This window comes from Acromyrmex echinatior, chromosome 9 (genome assembly GCF_024713525.1).
Source record: "Acromyrmex echinatior isolate Ae372 chromosome 9, ASM2471352v2, whole genome shotgun sequence".
Taxonomy (NCBI): domain Eukaryota; kingdom Metazoa; phylum Arthropoda; class Insecta; order Hymenoptera; family Formicidae; genus Acromyrmex; species Acromyrmex echinatior.
In genome coordinates this window covers 2,337,768-2,354,287 of record NC_141860.1, presented here as the reverse complement: position 1 = coordinate 2,354,287, position 16,520 = coordinate 2,337,768, and the positions used below count along the sequence as shown (strand labels likewise).

Sequence of the window (16,520 nt, the reverse complement as noted above, 5' to 3'; positions counted from 1 at the left end):
GTAACCGCCGCGTGTGACACGATATAGTTAGAGAGCCTCACAGGGAGAAAGTGGCAAATTGCATCACGTGACCCGGTCTTCGCTGATTGGTCGTTAAGCTTCGTAGCGCCATGCTGGGTATGCCGTTTAGGTTAGATGATTGCAAAAGCAGTACGCTTGTCACCTTGTGCTGCAATTTCCTTCTCAATTTTGCAATTGATCAGATCTTTGTAAGTGATACAAATTAATTTTAGAAATATATACCTTCCTTTATTATATATATATACATGACATAAAACTATAAATTTTTACATTTCAGATATCTGAAGGGATCAGAATTTATTTCATTGAATTTAATATATTAATATATTGAGTGAGAAATTATAATTGATGTTATTTTTGTTGGTGTTTACAGGAGTATCATAAAACATTTGTACACACGCTTCGGTACCAACGTCATATAGTAAAGCTGATTTTGAAGATTTCTAATTAGGAATTCCAGCATCAATCCATTTTTATCTCAAATTTGGATCTTAGGCATATGTTATGCAGCAATATTCTTCTTTATTAGAGTTTATGCATCTTGAAGCACTGCATCTGGCAGGCATTTTATAATATGCACAAAACCTGTTCAGATATCTGAAATGTAAAAATTCATAGTTTTATTTCATGTATATATGTACAATAGAAGAAGGTATATATTTCAAAGATTAATAATATGTATCAAAGACTTTAACAATTGTAAAGTTGAGGAGAAAATTGCAGCACAAGGTGGCAAGCATATTATTTTTGCATATCATTTAATCTGGTATACCATGGCTCTACGGAGCTTGACGATCAGGTCCAATCAGAGGAAACCGGATCACATGATGCAATTTGCCACTCTCTCTCCCTGTGAGGTTCTCTATGTGCGGTAGAGATCCGAGCCTGTACAACGAATTTTCGCTGCACGGAGTAAACAAGGCATTTGATTTTTCGCCTATTGGCTTCCATGGCCTGGGCTCACATTGAGGCTCCGTACAAGAGCACCGATATCACTATATTTATATACAGATACCTGGTCTTAGCACCTGGACCACCCATGTTGGGCAGGAGGTGGCCAAGCGCGGCCACTATTCTGTCCGCTCTAGGGACTATGGTCTCAAAGTGATCTTCAAATTCCCAGAGGCTATCCAGAAGGAGCCCTAGGTATTTCATCTTGGGATCTACCTCGACGCAAGCTATTCTTACCTGGTAAGAGGCGACTTCCCAGAGGCCTTTCTATAGAAGAACATGGTTTCCATTTTGCTGGGAGCCACCTCCAGATTTAGCACCTGTATCCTCCGCACCATCTCGGCCACGGACTACCTCGGCATTATCAGCGTAGCACAACCAGGAGGCTGCAACCAGGAGGAAGAAATGCGGAGGACCTCATCATAGGCGAGGTTCCGCAGGAGCGGTCCCAGTATCTACCCCTGTGAAACCCCGCGCTTGAGCATATGACTCCCCGGCGTACTGATCTGATCCGTATACTCTACGGATCTGTCCTGGAAATAATCCACCAGGACTTCACAGATGTAGCCAGGAATTTCGTGGGCAATCGCTGCTCTCCCTACTACGTTTCAGAGGGTATTCCCAGGGCATCGAGTTAAAGGCATTCACTATATCTAGTGAGACAGCCAACATAACTCCATCCTCCCCCTCCGTCCCCTGGTCTGAGAGGGAGCGCACCCGCAGAACTGCGTTCATGGTGAAGCGTTCCTCCTGAAAACCATATTGATACCGGTGTGGATCTGGACCGCTCTGGGAATGCTGGACGATTCGGGTGATTATTCTTTCGAATAACTTCCCTATTTCGTCCAGCAAGCATACAGGTCGCTACGCTGCCGAGGAATCCGCCGGTTTTCCTTCTTTATGCAGAAGAACTAGTGTTGACCTCTTCCACGCTGAGGGAAACCGGGCCTTGAGGCTCGTAAAGAGGGTCCTGATTTGGGGAGCTAACTCATTCATCGCCATAGCCTACACCCTGCCTGGAACTGCGGCCCGCGGGCTTTGGACTCCCGAGCTCCTTGGACTCTTGGCGGCCGCCTCCAGCTCGGCAGTCGTTACCCTGAACTCATTCCTCCAATCAGATGGCGAGCCGATAGGGAGGAAGAGTCTCCTTCCTGACCGAAAACTCCACCACCCTTGTGAGAAATATGGGGTGCAGGGGGAGTCTCATTTTATTGAGAACAATTTTATACGGGCGTCCCCAGGGGTCTCAGTTCAAGTCCGACAGAAACTCGCTCCAATCGTCGCAATTAGCCTTCCTGACCGCAGCCCGAAATGACTTTCGAGCCGCAGAGAGGGCATCACAGACCTCCACTACGATGGCCGCATCGTTCCCTCGCCTGCAGAACCGTTGAAAATTGTGTCTGGCACGAATAGCGGTCTGCAATCTCCGCAGTGATCACCCATAAGCGGATCTTGGGGGATGATATCTGGCTCTTAGCATGGCTGCGTCACAAGCACGACGCATCACCATACTGCATCACCATACGTTCCGCCTACCCTTCGACCGATTCCAAAGGCCGATATTCCTCATGTCTTGACTTTCAAGGATGTCGTCAGGAAGTCAGAGTTGAATTTCCTCAAGGCCTATCTGGGACGCGTGGTGCCTTGTTTTGCGTTGGTATCTTCCGGGAGGACGGATTGGATACCAATAAGGATGTTGTTATGTTCTGACAAGGTTCTCATATCCGTTACTTTCCACTCAGTCACCAGCGCCGCCGCAGCAGGGGAGGCCCACGTCAAGTCAACTATAGACTCCCCATGCGGGCGATCGCAGGTGCTCCTCGAATCGGTATTCAAAAGCACGAGGTCAAGTTTGACCACCCACTCCTCTACGAGGCGGCCCTGGGAACTTGCTAGTTTGGAGCCCCAACTGAGGGACCAGGTATTAAAGTCCTCGGCTACCACAATTGGCCGGGAGAGCTGTTGTCTAATCAGCTCCCCATTTGATCTAGCCAGGCCTCGACCTCGGCCAGGGTGAGCCGAGGGGGGAGGTATGTACCGATCATCACCTATCCCAGTTCCACCATCACTCATCTCACATTGCTCTTTAACGGAGCGCAATGAGAAGAGAGGGGGGGGGGGGCAGCTGCCTTAAACCAGGTGATAGCCGCTGTACCTGTTGAATCCTCTGCCCAGCGCGAATGGTTTTCGGAAATCATATAGGGCTCGGCGACTATCTCTACCTTATAACCATGCTCCGCCAAGTTCTGCAAGTACAGGTCCTGGGACTGGCGAGTATGATTGAGATTTGCTTGGAGGAGTCTACAATCCATCTAGTCATTAGGACTTGGGTGTAGATGCCTCCTCCAGGCCTTCCTATTTTTATTGTCTTATCCCCCTTTAGTCGTGAAGGAGGAGATGCCACCACCGGATTGACGGCCAGCCGTTTGAGGGGGCAGAATTATCCATTCCCAGAAACTCCTTTAATCGCAGGTCTGAGTGGGCGCTGCTCTAAAGGAGGAGGGTCCACCTCCATCCGCTATTCGCCCTGCAAACCTACGGCGACTAATGCTCTGGAGGGGGCAGCAGCGAGAGCGACCTCGTTCTCCTTGCTGAGTAAAGCAGAGATTGCAGATCTATTCCTTCCTTCCTCCCTTCTTGATGGCTTTGCAGATTCTCCCACTGATTCAGTAATTGGAGGACCTGCTCACAGCCTTACAAGCCGCATATGTGGGGGAGGGGGGAGCCATACAATTATTCCCCTGGTGCCTCTCCCCGCCGCAACGAAAGCACTTGTCGCTCCTGTCCACTTTGCTGTAGTGACCCTCTAATAAGAGTCTAATAAGAGTCTGGTCACTTTCTTCCCGGTTTGTGATTGGTCCGATATTTATCATCCATTCCCGCAAATTTTTTTAAATCCAATTGTGTAAAAATTAATAAATTTGTAAAAATTAAAGCAGAATCAATTAAAATTTTTATTTTTATTATTATTTAACTTATGTTAACATTATTAAATATTTTCTATAATAACTTTTATATGTACGTAAAAAAACGTTGAAAAATGTCTTTCATAAAATAAAAAATAAATAAATAAGTATTATAAATATATTAAAAATATAAAAAATTTATAAGAAATATTAAAGATTAAAAAACTTTAATAACAATTAAATTAAATACAAATAAGCAATAAATGTAAACATTTAAAATTCTTAACATAAAAAATATATAAGTAGCAATATGTACATAGATAGCAATAGAGAATAAATAACGTAAATTTATGTAGAAAAAAATTAAAATATTTATTTTATGTAATATATAACAGCCTTGTAATTCTCAAAAGTACATTATATATTATATTAAAAATTACTACTATTTTGACATAGGAGTATTTTGTCCGTGTTTCTGAATATCAAGTAGAAACAGACTCCTGTGTCAATTTGTTTTTGTACTTAAATGCATAATAAAAATATATTATTCCTTTAACGCATAATAAAATGATTTCTTTTATATTATTTCTTTAATGCATAATAAAAATAACTATTCCTTTACTTAAATACATAATGAAAATACAGCATATTTTTACTTAAATGTATGATGAATGGTCATGGATTTGCTATCATAATTTTTATGATTAGATACTGCTACATTTTTAAATTTTAATCTTAGCATAGCAAATTTTTTATACAATTTTAAACGCAAATGGTTACAATTTGGAATATGATCAGCTGGAATAGCATTAAATTTTTCAAACAAAAAGTTTTATAAATTTACATTAGGCATTATATGAAAGTAAAGACTGTAATTCCTATAAATGCTTTCTAATTTTAAACAAACTTTAAATGTTACTAAGTTGACAAAAAATAATGTATTGCATTATATCATTTAAAACGAACTAGTTTACAAAATGTAAATTTCAAAAGTTCTTTTGAACCAACAGATCGTATGCAATTAAAACATAATTAAACATAATACATGTATTTGTATTATAACTTTTTACACAATAACCTGCGATATTATATAAGGAATTCATTTCCTTATTATTATATGTTATAGTTTTTTTAGGCTCAAAAGAAGAAATGTTATTTAAAATAGATGAAATATTCATTGTCATCATATTCATAATTTCCTGTTCTTATTTTTTTCATGTACATTGCTATAGCGATAAGTTTTAAATCATTTTTTAATTGCAAACAATCTGGAATTATATTTTTGCGACGCAAAAGTGAATGTAAGTTCTCTATGCAATCTTGCGTGAACCGAGTAGTACCCGAGTAAGTACGAATTGAAAATTACGATCTTCTAAGAGATACTGTACAAAATCAATAACCGATGTCGTAGAAAGTATTATTTCTCTTTGTATAGGTTTAAATATATCTTTTTTACCAATTTGTATTTTTTCAAAAAGAGCAATTATTTCATGTAAGAAAGTAATACTCAAATCATATTTTTCTTTGTTTTTTAAATCTAAAGCTACACTACAATTTCTGGAGGTCATTAATGAAAACCATTTTGATATATTTTTAACAAACCATGCAAATGTCAAAAATTTCAGGTTACAATTTTCGTCCGATAAAAATTCTAATGATGAACTAACATCTGTTGAAAATACATTCTTTGCTTTATTTACCATTATTTTACTGAAAGTATTAGGACTTTTAATATCATTAATATTTAATTTGGATGTTAAAAGGAAATCTAAATCTTCTTGAGATTTAATTAAATCAATAAAATGAGCAATTCAACTTGGTTAGAAGGTAAATTATATTTTATTATCAAATCTTGTAGTAAGGTAAAAAAATTATTATTTATTAATGATTCTTTTAGGTTCTTCAACAAATGTGGTACATCCGCAATAAGATAAGCGCCTATTAGGATTAGATGGATATGGTATGTAATTTTTAAGTTCCGAATATCGTCCCACATTTATTCCACAATATTTCCACAATTTCATATTTCCAGGACCCATATCGGAGGTTACAAAGGTTAAGGTGAAGATCAATTTTTTTCAGCTTTGTCTATTATTTGAAAAATTAAATCTTTCAAAACTTTTCCATCAAACGAATGTAAAAAAGTAACCTACAACATGTTTCCATCTACTAGCTGTACCTGTAATCATAAATGTTAAAACGTGTAATAATACCTTTGTTATTAGGAAATGTTATGTTTCCAAGCATTATGTTTGTTGATGGATCAAACAGTTTTCGGAGTTATACTCATTTCGTCTAAAACTAACCCGCACTCTTTATCAATATCCTCGAATGAAGAAGATTGAGTTTTAAATTTTAAAAATTTAAACATCTCATTTGAAATGTCACTTTCAAATTTAAATTTTTCTAATTTTTGACGTAAAATGCGGAGGCTTGAAAATGGCATTCCTTGCTGAAGAAGTTCTTCATAGCCAGCAGTGCCACAAGTTAATTTTAGTTTTAGAGCTCGTTGAATTATATCATTTGACCAACATTTTGCATTGCTTTTCTTTGCAAGTAGAACCTGAATTTGATTATCAGTAAATAGTTTCTTTAAAGCTACTTTATACGATACTTATCGTTATTAACTCTGTCTCGCAATAATTGATTTTTATATTTCATAATTTTAAATTTTTTGCTTAAGCGAATTAAACTGAGCTCTATATTTTTTGTAAGTGAATGATTCATTGCTTGTCAATGTACTAGGTCTCATATTTTCATCTATAGTCATCTATAAATATAAATTAACTATAAATTAACACATAATATAAAAATCGTAAATAATTTAAATATAATTAATTTCTAATAAATAAATAAATTTAGACTGTTAAATGAATCAAATAATTTGAAAGAACTGAAAACGATTGATAGATTAACAAGGAGCGGATATGGATCTTAATTCGACATTGTGGACATCATTTTTTTGTTGAACATTTTGTACATTAGCTTTTTCAGATGTAGAGTCGAGATATTCAGTTATGATTTACAGTTAATGCATAATGTAATATTTGAAAATAAATAATGAAATATAATCAATTTATTAATTTTACTATTTCGTTTACTTACTTCGACATTGTGGACATCATTTTTTTGTTGAACATTTTGTACATCAGCTTTTTCAAGATGTAGAGTCGAGATATTCAGTTATCATCTACAATTAATACATAAAGTAGTGTAATATTTGTAAATAAAGAAAGAAAAAATATAAATAATTTTTTATTAATTTTGCTATTTTACTTACTTATTACTTCTTCATCTTGAACATCTTTTTCAGTAAAGTAAGAAATTTGTTATATCTTCTATTATTTTTTCTTTTATGTAATAATAAAAAATAGTTGGTATTGCATTTAGTTTTAATTTTTTTTGTCAATTCGGCTCTTTTACATTTCAAGAGAAAAATGCACCTGTGTAATAAATAAAAACTAAAATAGTATTGTGATCACTATTTCTAACATACTATTTGTAACATAATATGCCAGTGTAAAAGCATAACAGTTTAAAGCTTAAAGAATTAATAAAGTTAAAATAAATATAATCAATATATATATATATATATATATATATATATATATATATATATATATATATATATATATATATATCTCGCATACATAACAATTATTTGTAGGTATCCAATGTTTGCGATTTATGTTATGTACCCATTTACCTCGACATTTTTGATTTTTTGGGAGAATTTTCATACTATCCTCTATTTTCATATATCCTTTTTCAGAGGAATTATTGCAAAAGGGAACTGAGCACTAAACTTTTTTTAGAAAAAAGAAATTTTCAATGTAAAAAAACATGTTCGAGCAGCCACACAAATCCACCCAAGAACTCAAAACATTTCATCATAATGATGAAACAATGCTAAAATATCATTCATCAGAAATTATGAAGTTTGCAAAGCTACAACATACAGAGTTACAGTCATTAAAGTGAGATAGTATGATTTTTCTCTCTCGCACAATTTTGATGAATAATGGCGGACTTCAGATGTCCAGACTCTGATTAGTGGATCTCTACTTTGTTAGAACATTGAGTATGTGTCCTTTTTCCAGACACTTGTAACTACTAAAACCCGCTCCAGCAGTCTGACTCTTACCAGGAGCCACCCTACTCTAATCTTTCCTGCCGTGCTTATTTGCCGCAAATAAGGGAAAGCGTGTCCTGGTAGACCAAACTCCGCTCGGACCTTTTCGAACTGATCTATCCGGACATCCTTTGGAGAACATTCCTCCCGAGGCTAACCCCCTCTGTATGTCTTCGGGGCTGGGCGTCGGTGGTTTGACGCCTTGTACGACTTACCGTTCCGAGTTCGAGCTTTACCAGCGCTCCACATAAGGTGATCCATCGGCTTGATCCGATAAGGCACGAGGCTAATTACTTAATTGCCTTAAGGTCATGAATAAGCCAATATTTTTTCGCCTTCGTAGGGAGGAGTTGAAAGTTTGGCGCCCTGTCTCGGGGCTAGGCCCGGGATCGGGTTGCTGAGCAATTTCTGTGAAGCGTCCACAGGGAGTAGCGTACCGGCGGCTCTCAAGTGCTGGCCGATCAGTTTTGCATGTAAGCGCGTGTAAGCGACGCAAATTGGGAGTAACCTAAGCTACGAAGATCCGATCGGTAATCGAGATCGGTACCGCGGGGACTGGGCAATTGCCCACGTCCAGGCATTGATAGGATTCGTGGAGGTAGTGGTTGATAGCTACGTGCTGGCTAGAGGCCTCTGGCCCCAATGGATGAGCTATGTTACATGCTCGGGAATCAGCCTGCATAGCTGGTAGATCGTGGATAGTAGCTTGCTCCAACCAGTGAGTTGCTTGTTGAGCATCCCGCGAGCACACTGGGAGTCTCGGTATATCCAAGACGCGTTGATCAGACGTATTCCAAGCCCACGCCCATGGGGGCCGTGTGAGTTCAGCTTAAATGCAGATATCGCACGTAAAACTCTTCTCTCTTCTGTATTTCCTCGGTAGAGGAAATCAAAATTCGTAACAAGGACGTCGGCCAGTTTACTCGGCTTTGAGATGACACTCTCCTCCCCCAAGAATATTCTCCCCAACTTCACGGCGAGGGCACGGCCTTGGCTGTTCCTCCCACGTTGGGAATCTCATAAATGAAAGTCTCTATTAGGTCCCTCTTCGCTCACAGTCTCTCGATGTCGAAGGCATCAAGGGAAATTTCTGTTTTGGCTTTCTTGGGTTGTCTCTCTATACTTGTTGGCGGGGCACGTAAGAGTGAGGCGAGGTTTCCACCTCTTCTTTGTTTTTTTGAGTTAGGGATCTGCTCCTTGACTTCTTTCTTGGAAGCGTTTTTGGCGACCTGTTTAACCGCTACTGCTGCTTTTTTTGCTGCTTTCTGGGCTTTGCGCTTTACAACTTTGACCCAAGTCCCCGCCTCCGAAAACTGAATCCCCTCCGCAGGTTTTGATATACTGAGTAACTGGGCCATCCCGTCCGCATTACCCGTGCTTTTTCCTCCTTCTCCTTATTCTAGATAGCTAAAGATAGCTTAGCCCCAGAGGCGGATTTTTTAGTCTTCTCCTTTTTATTGACTGGCACATTCGACGCCGAAGACTGCGCAAGGGAGGAAGCATCTCTCCCTTTTACCGTATTAGAGAGGATAGGTTCCCTGTAATTAGGGAACAAAGTCCCTTAGAACAGCAGGGAGCACCCATATCAGGGTGACTTCTAAACTGTTGTTCTCACTATTTGTTATCGGTTCTGGGGATGGCAGAGGCAGCAGTTTAGCATCTCTCAGGGTGTATGACCTTAGAGACCTTTCCAATGGGAGACCTAATGGCCACAAGATCTCAGACCAACCCTCCGTGTTATCGCCACCCACCATCTCCCAATTGAAGCTATCCATCTCGACTTCGAAAGGCGATGCATCGGGACACTGTTACATGAGAGGAAGGCAGATTGGGAAGATATCCCTCTTCTTTCAAGATCTTCCATGAGAGAGAAACGTATCCTCTTCTCAAGCTTCTCGATTTTCTTGAAGAGGCGCCTGTTCTTTTCTTCCAATTTGACATTTTCTCATTTGGCTTTTCTCAAAACGCGTAGCTCTTCTTTGTGTTCTGATTAGCGGGGCGATGCCGACCCTCTGACTCTCTCTGTTAACAACATATTTATGACTCCGATCTCTTTGATCGCGAACCATATTGAGTCACGAACCGTGCTCTTTAAATTGCTTGACAATCTGACAACCCTTTCGAGAGCTATCAATCTTTCTAAGACCCTAGCAGAGAGAATTTGGAAACTGTTGATATTCGCAATAAAGATCCGCCTCTCTCCTCTTAGTCTGCATGCCCCGTTTATTCGGGTCCAGAATTAGGGCTGAGTCGACTATTTTGAGGTCTGCCGCCTTTTCGGCTTCTCTCTTCGTCAATCGTCCTGGATTTGGCCACTGCCCGTTCCGCCTTTTTGCGTACCTCCTCCCTGACACGCCTAACCTTCTACGCGGCAAGATATTTGACCGCCGTAGAGGGAGTATCCGGAGGGTCTCCTCCAGGATAACTTCTGCCTTCCGATTCTTAAGGGCGTTCCGTTCGCTATCGTTGCTTCGCCCTCGTTCCCATCCACTGGGAACGTGCTCTGAGGCCGACGTTTCACCCCCATCCAACGAGTCAGATGGATCGTTAGTAACTGACCAATCGAAGATCCAGATCCCACTCTTGATAGGTGGATAAAAGGCTGTTTAAATCAGCCCGAATCCGCAATGATAGTAGGGTCTGTTTTACTTGTTCGAACTGGGTTTAAAGCTGGGGCGCCCGGTTGCCTTACCCCCCGTAATCTGCGTATCGGAGAGACCTGATGACGAGTCCTTCCCTGAAGCCGAATATGGTGGACTCCTCGTAACAGACCTAGTGGTCCGTCGAGCTGATAGTGGCTTGGTTCTCCCTGTCGCTCTCCTTGGAAGAATCCTTCCCTTGGAAGAATCCCTTGGCGTTGCCTTGCTGCCATCTCTCAGGCGAAGGGAGATATACCCTCCACTACCTTACTATCTATGCGGGAACCACCCTCTGATGCGGCCTGACCGCAGATCAGCTATCTTCGCGCACGAAATCGCACCTGTTGTTGGCTATCTTAGGAGGATAGTTGCCCAAGTTTGATAAAAGTTGAAAGATCCATGAGTTGAGAATAGATTCCATACCTCCCTTTCCTAGCACCCCTCCGATCTGAGCTGGATCCACAGCCCCGGGGGTGGGAATTTACCCTCGTGCCTGCTTGGGGTTAGCATATGAGCTATCCAGGGCACCAGGAATGTGTCATCTGGTCCTCCGGTCCACACGATTGCTTTATTTCCGCGCTGGGGGAGGGGGAAGAAAAGCCGGTGCCAAACAGCTCGCCACGAATTATCCCGTATGAAACTATGAGCCGGGTCATATCTCACATTTCCCCGAGGGGAACAGAATCGCCGACCTTAGTCCCTCATACGAGAATTCATTTTTTGTACAAGTCATCTTATTTAATGGGGGATCCGTACTGCACACTCTTGGCACTCTGCCCCCGCTAGCAAATACCGACGGCAGCCCTGACTGTGGGGGACGGCACAGAGAGAGCTCTTTCGCCACGACAAGATAATGTGCGACGAGGGGGTCATTGTAATAATCTAGTTCAATATTCTAGTTCAAATAATAATTGTTTTAAATTATTTTTAAACTATCACAACGGAAGTTTCTTCAATAATCATATTTTGTAACTGAATTATATAATATCTACAGAAAAAATTTATATGATATTGATATAATAATGTTAAATTGTAGTAATATTTCATACTGTAAACATTACAACATTACATAATTATAATATTATACATGAGTGATATATGATAGTTTTATATCATAAAAATAACTTGTATTATATTATTTATATTATTACTTCCACGTTTTATTACTGCAACAAACTGGGGAACCACTCACCTCTGACATACAGAAAACTCACTCGAAACAATGTAAATAGTTATGTTAACGATGATTATGGCTATGTTCACTTTGGCGTTCATAAAGTGTCGTTTTATCCTTGTTGTTTATTAAACAAAAGCAAATATTAAACAAGGACAATTAATGCTCACAAGCACTGTAAGTGGCAAAACGAATACCTATATATATATATATATACTCTGATAGTACACACGGGCACACAACTTCCGTTTTTACCTCAATTTAGCGATCCAATCACCAATCGTTACTCTGTTGGCCGTAATCTTATTATAGGTACCAAGTGAGTACGTTCTTTTCCAAATGAGAACTACCCCACTCCTTGAATGAGCAGTATCTATGTCTATGATATTAATGTAAGCTACATATACTTTTATTTTATATATATATATATACTTTTAAATTATTAATATAATTTCAATTTTAATTTAGTATGTCACACGCTCTCAAGACATGGTTATAATCACATCGCATTTCAACGGACCATTATGCTGAGTACAATTTAAATTACAGAATTCTAGATTATCCAATTAAGTATAACAGACGACAATAAAATTTTTAATTTTGAATAACAGCCTAACGATGATTCAATGATTGTATCTGCCTATCTTTTTACAAAGTTAATTTGACTTAATTAATTTGACTCCGATATTATGGTGTGCGAGAGCGAACCAGAGCGAGAGCGCTGACGTGAAATTTTTAAAGTGATGCGGCGTTTGTCTTACTGTCTTTCTCGCTAGTTCAAATCCGGCTCGAAGGACCAGAAAATGTGCGAGAATGCACCGCGCGGAAAGATTCGAGTGAGAGAACGGCACAAGGTTGATATGATGCACGACAGTAAAGAGAACTGCGTTTCTTTTAATTTAACAAAAGGATTTTCTTTAATATAATCAGTTACAGAGTCAAAAAATATAATTAATTAAATATTAGATTAACAAAATATCAAATGCGGTCACCTTTTCCAAAATTGTATTTGGAATCGCGGTGATGGAAAATCTCGGCGATTTTCTCGGAAAGATTCGTTTTATCGCGATTTCACTAAGCGGTTAGCACGGCGATTTTACGAAGCGGTATAGTGGCGAGACTGTGATTTTAAGAACTCGAAGAACTTTTAAAAGTAAGAACTCTAAGAAGTCTAAGAACTCTAAGCGGTGTAGACTATCTAAGCAATCTGCCCAATCTGCCCTGAGGACCGGCGAGATCGAAGCATTTATTGCTTCCGGTCCGGGCTTTCTTCTTGGGAGAAATTCAATTAAATTTTGTCACAATCGTAATTATCACGTGGCATTGGTTGTACAAAATTGATTGGCGCTTTCGATTCTTTTCTAGCGACGTTCAACGTAACAGTCATGCGCGACAGAAAATCCGTACGCGGGATTGGTGACAGCGCGTGACGTATTCGTCGGAGCGCGACGCTCGCGTGCGCGAATCGAATTGTTCTAGAACTTTCGATGTTCCGTTGCCGGTGCCTGTTTGCGTGTACCGAATTGTTTTGAAAAGATTAAAGAACAATGAATCTCTGACTTTGACGAGGCTTAATATCAGACTCGAGATGAGATCACGAGCTCGCCTTGTGCGTGCGTTCAATAACAATTACTGTCGGTCGACCGAAAGAATTCTTACCTTTTTTTTTCGAATTATCGATCTCGAACATATGGTATATACTGAAGAGGACCTAATCTTATGATCGAAATTATGGTCTGTAATTGGTGATTGATATATATATTATATTTGATTAATATGTACAACTATGTCGGTTTTCATTGACATTAATTTTCTTTTTATTGATTTAATCTTTGGAGCCTTTTTCAATTTTAATTATTAATATAATTTTATATATTTTATATATTAATATTAGGTGTTGGAATTAATTCGTAGCGTTTTACAAGTGATGGGAAATACTTTCATTAATGTATTTTTTAATGCTCATGTGAAATAAATAACATTCTTTCATTAAAAACGCTACGAATTAATTCCAACACCTAATATAATTTTAATTAACTAAACAGATTATGTTTTTATTAGTATTAATAAAATGCAATAGTTAGTTTCTGAGAAATAAAGGAGTGTCACTTTAGGAGACCTATGTTAATATCGGCGACTTTTCTTTAGTAAAGTCTGTAATTTAATCAGAAATGATTTATATATTTATTAGGATAGAAAGCCTCACCCTGTGGCTCTTTATCCCTCGCTCCTACTCACTTTAACGCGTTGGAATAAGTAGGAGCGATAATGTAAGTAAGTAATGTGAGTAAGTAGGAACTATAATAGAAATTGAAACACATTTCACAAATACAGGATATTTGGAAAATAATGATAAATCTTTCGCATAGGAACAGAAGATAGACTAAACTGAGAAGAAAAGTCCTCTACCATTTTGAAATTTTCGTAATAATTAACACGCTATTAATTGCTAAAAATTGCTGAAAATTATGTTACGTCCTACAGATTCGCCATGACGTCGCCATGATTCTTTCCTTCGGTTCCACGTTGCGACTATGGTTGGCGTCTGCGAGACTCGAGTGGACCTTCTGATAACGGTCTAACAGAACTGAAAAGAGGCCAGATAGGCTCTGCGAAAATTCGTAAATACCAATCAACCCGAAAGGAATAACAATCTTAATGCAGGCCCGAAAAGAGACAAGATTGCAAAAGACATTATAAATGCACCGAAGTTACGCAATAGTAAAAATCTAAGCTTTGTCGTCCAAGACTGACCAACAATTTCATCTTAGGAAAACAGGCGCCACGTCGCGCTTAAAAAATCATAAAACGCATAGGATAACTTCACACGGTAGCGTTATCTAAGATCAGACTCGCGACTAACAATGGTTGCCCTGCACGCAAAACTAGTTATGCATGATAATCGTCTGTTACCTAGTCATATTTTCCGCAAGGATATTAATAACAGAATTCGTCATCCGTCTGGAGCAATCTTGCCTCTTTAAAGAAAAACATAAATCATTTATTTTCTTCTCGAAACTCCCCTAACGATGCACTTTAGATTAACAACGATAAGATGCTATAAAAATCGTAAATCTCGCGTGACATTGTAACCAATTATTCCATCCTATACAAAAGGCACTACGCCCTTTTTTCGGAGTATAAATAGAGATTCCGCGGAAGCGCAAAGCATCAGTACGGAAATTAGGCTACCTCGATCAGTCAGTGAAAATCTGCGTCAGTTCGCGTATTTTTACGCAAGTGCATCAAAAATTTGTAGGCAACAGTTATTATTGAGATCACCCAGTCTCTAGCCATTGCAACTGTCGCTCTCCTGGCGCTTTTGCGTGGACAGCGAGTCTCCTCGTTCATTTCAACCGATATCTACCCGAGATCTCGTGGACCTAACAGCTAAACAGTAAGTCGGCTTGCTATTCCATCCGGTTATCCACATATCTCCCCGTATAATACACACACACACACACACACACACACACACACACACACACACACACACACACACACACACACACACACATATATATATATACAGGGTGTCTCTTAAAATGGGTCGGGGCCACATTGAGGGGCCACATGAAAATTCTTATACCATTTTCACGCTCGAGCGGCAACGAAGCGTTCCTTTCCCCTCCTTGCGCGCCGCTCGAGTGTAGGCCGTTCTACAAATTCACGCGGCGCGACTTAACCGCATATTAGGCTTAGACGTTTCTTTTGTTAATTCGAAAACTACAGTATCTCAAAATGGTATAAAAATTATTTGTTCCCTTTGATCCATTCTCCACCCTCAATGTGGCCCCGACCCATCTTAAGAGACACCCTGTATATATGTATGTGTATATATATATATATATATATATGTGTGTGTGTGTGAGACAAGCATTATTCTGTCCCGCGAGCCTGAAATATTAATCGTTAAAGGTTATGACTATTCAGGTTAGAAAATCCGTCACAGAAATACTGCGATAAGAATAAGCGCTACGGTCATATTTTCATGTGAGGCGCGAGCCTGGGTCTGACATGGGTTACGTTAGATTACTTAATAAATTTTATTGCGAATGCTAAGCTATTTCCATATTAGATCCATATCAGGCACAAGAGTATACCTTTTATGGATCATATTAGATTTTTTTATGAGGTTATGGCGTGACAAAGTATCGTGGTATTCGTGGCATTGACGAGGAAATTTCATGTTTATTAAGCTGGACTCCTCTACCATCGAAAACTAAGTTCGGAATAGGTAAAAAATTTAGTGCTTTTTAGAAACTAATTTAATACCCTATTCTGAATTTTAGTGCTCAAACCGTTTAACAGCAATAAAAAAATTGGGAGTCCTACTTATGGCAAGGACCTCTCCATAAAAAAAATATATACAATGCACATACAAAAAATAAATACACAGCGTGCTAATTTAGTGCTCCAAAATAGAGCAAAAAAATTCAATATAGCGTAAATTCAAATATTATTGTGCAACATGTATTGTATTAAACACTACATCGTCGTATAGGACACCTATATTTAGAGAGCCAGTGATATACATATTTTTAAAAGTATTTACATCTAAAATAATGTATTTGATATATATTCGAAAGATAAGATTCCAATTTGTTGCTACCGTAAAAAAATAAAATGAATATATAAATAAATATAATAAACTCATTCCGATCGATGACGCCGAGGCTTAAATTCCATTAATTGCT

The 16,520-nt window shown here is 38.9% G+C and overlaps 1 protein-coding gene across 1 annotated transcript; it reads right to left on the bottom strand.

Moving 5' to 3' along the window:
• Positions 1 to 2,595: 2,595 nt before the first annotated feature.
• Positions 2,596 to 3,284, bottom strand: LOC147908496 (uncharacterized). The gene is made up of 2 exons (XM_087409461.1): positions 3,128 to 3,284; positions 2,596 to 3,020 (listed from the first exon to the last, which is right to left on the bottom strand). Exons 1-2 carry the CDS (start codon positions 3,282 to 3,284, stop codon positions 2,596 to 2,598), a joined length of 582 nt encoding a protein of 193 aa, XP_087265587.1.
• Between the last annotated feature and the right edge of the window lie 13,236 nt (positions 3,285 to 16,520).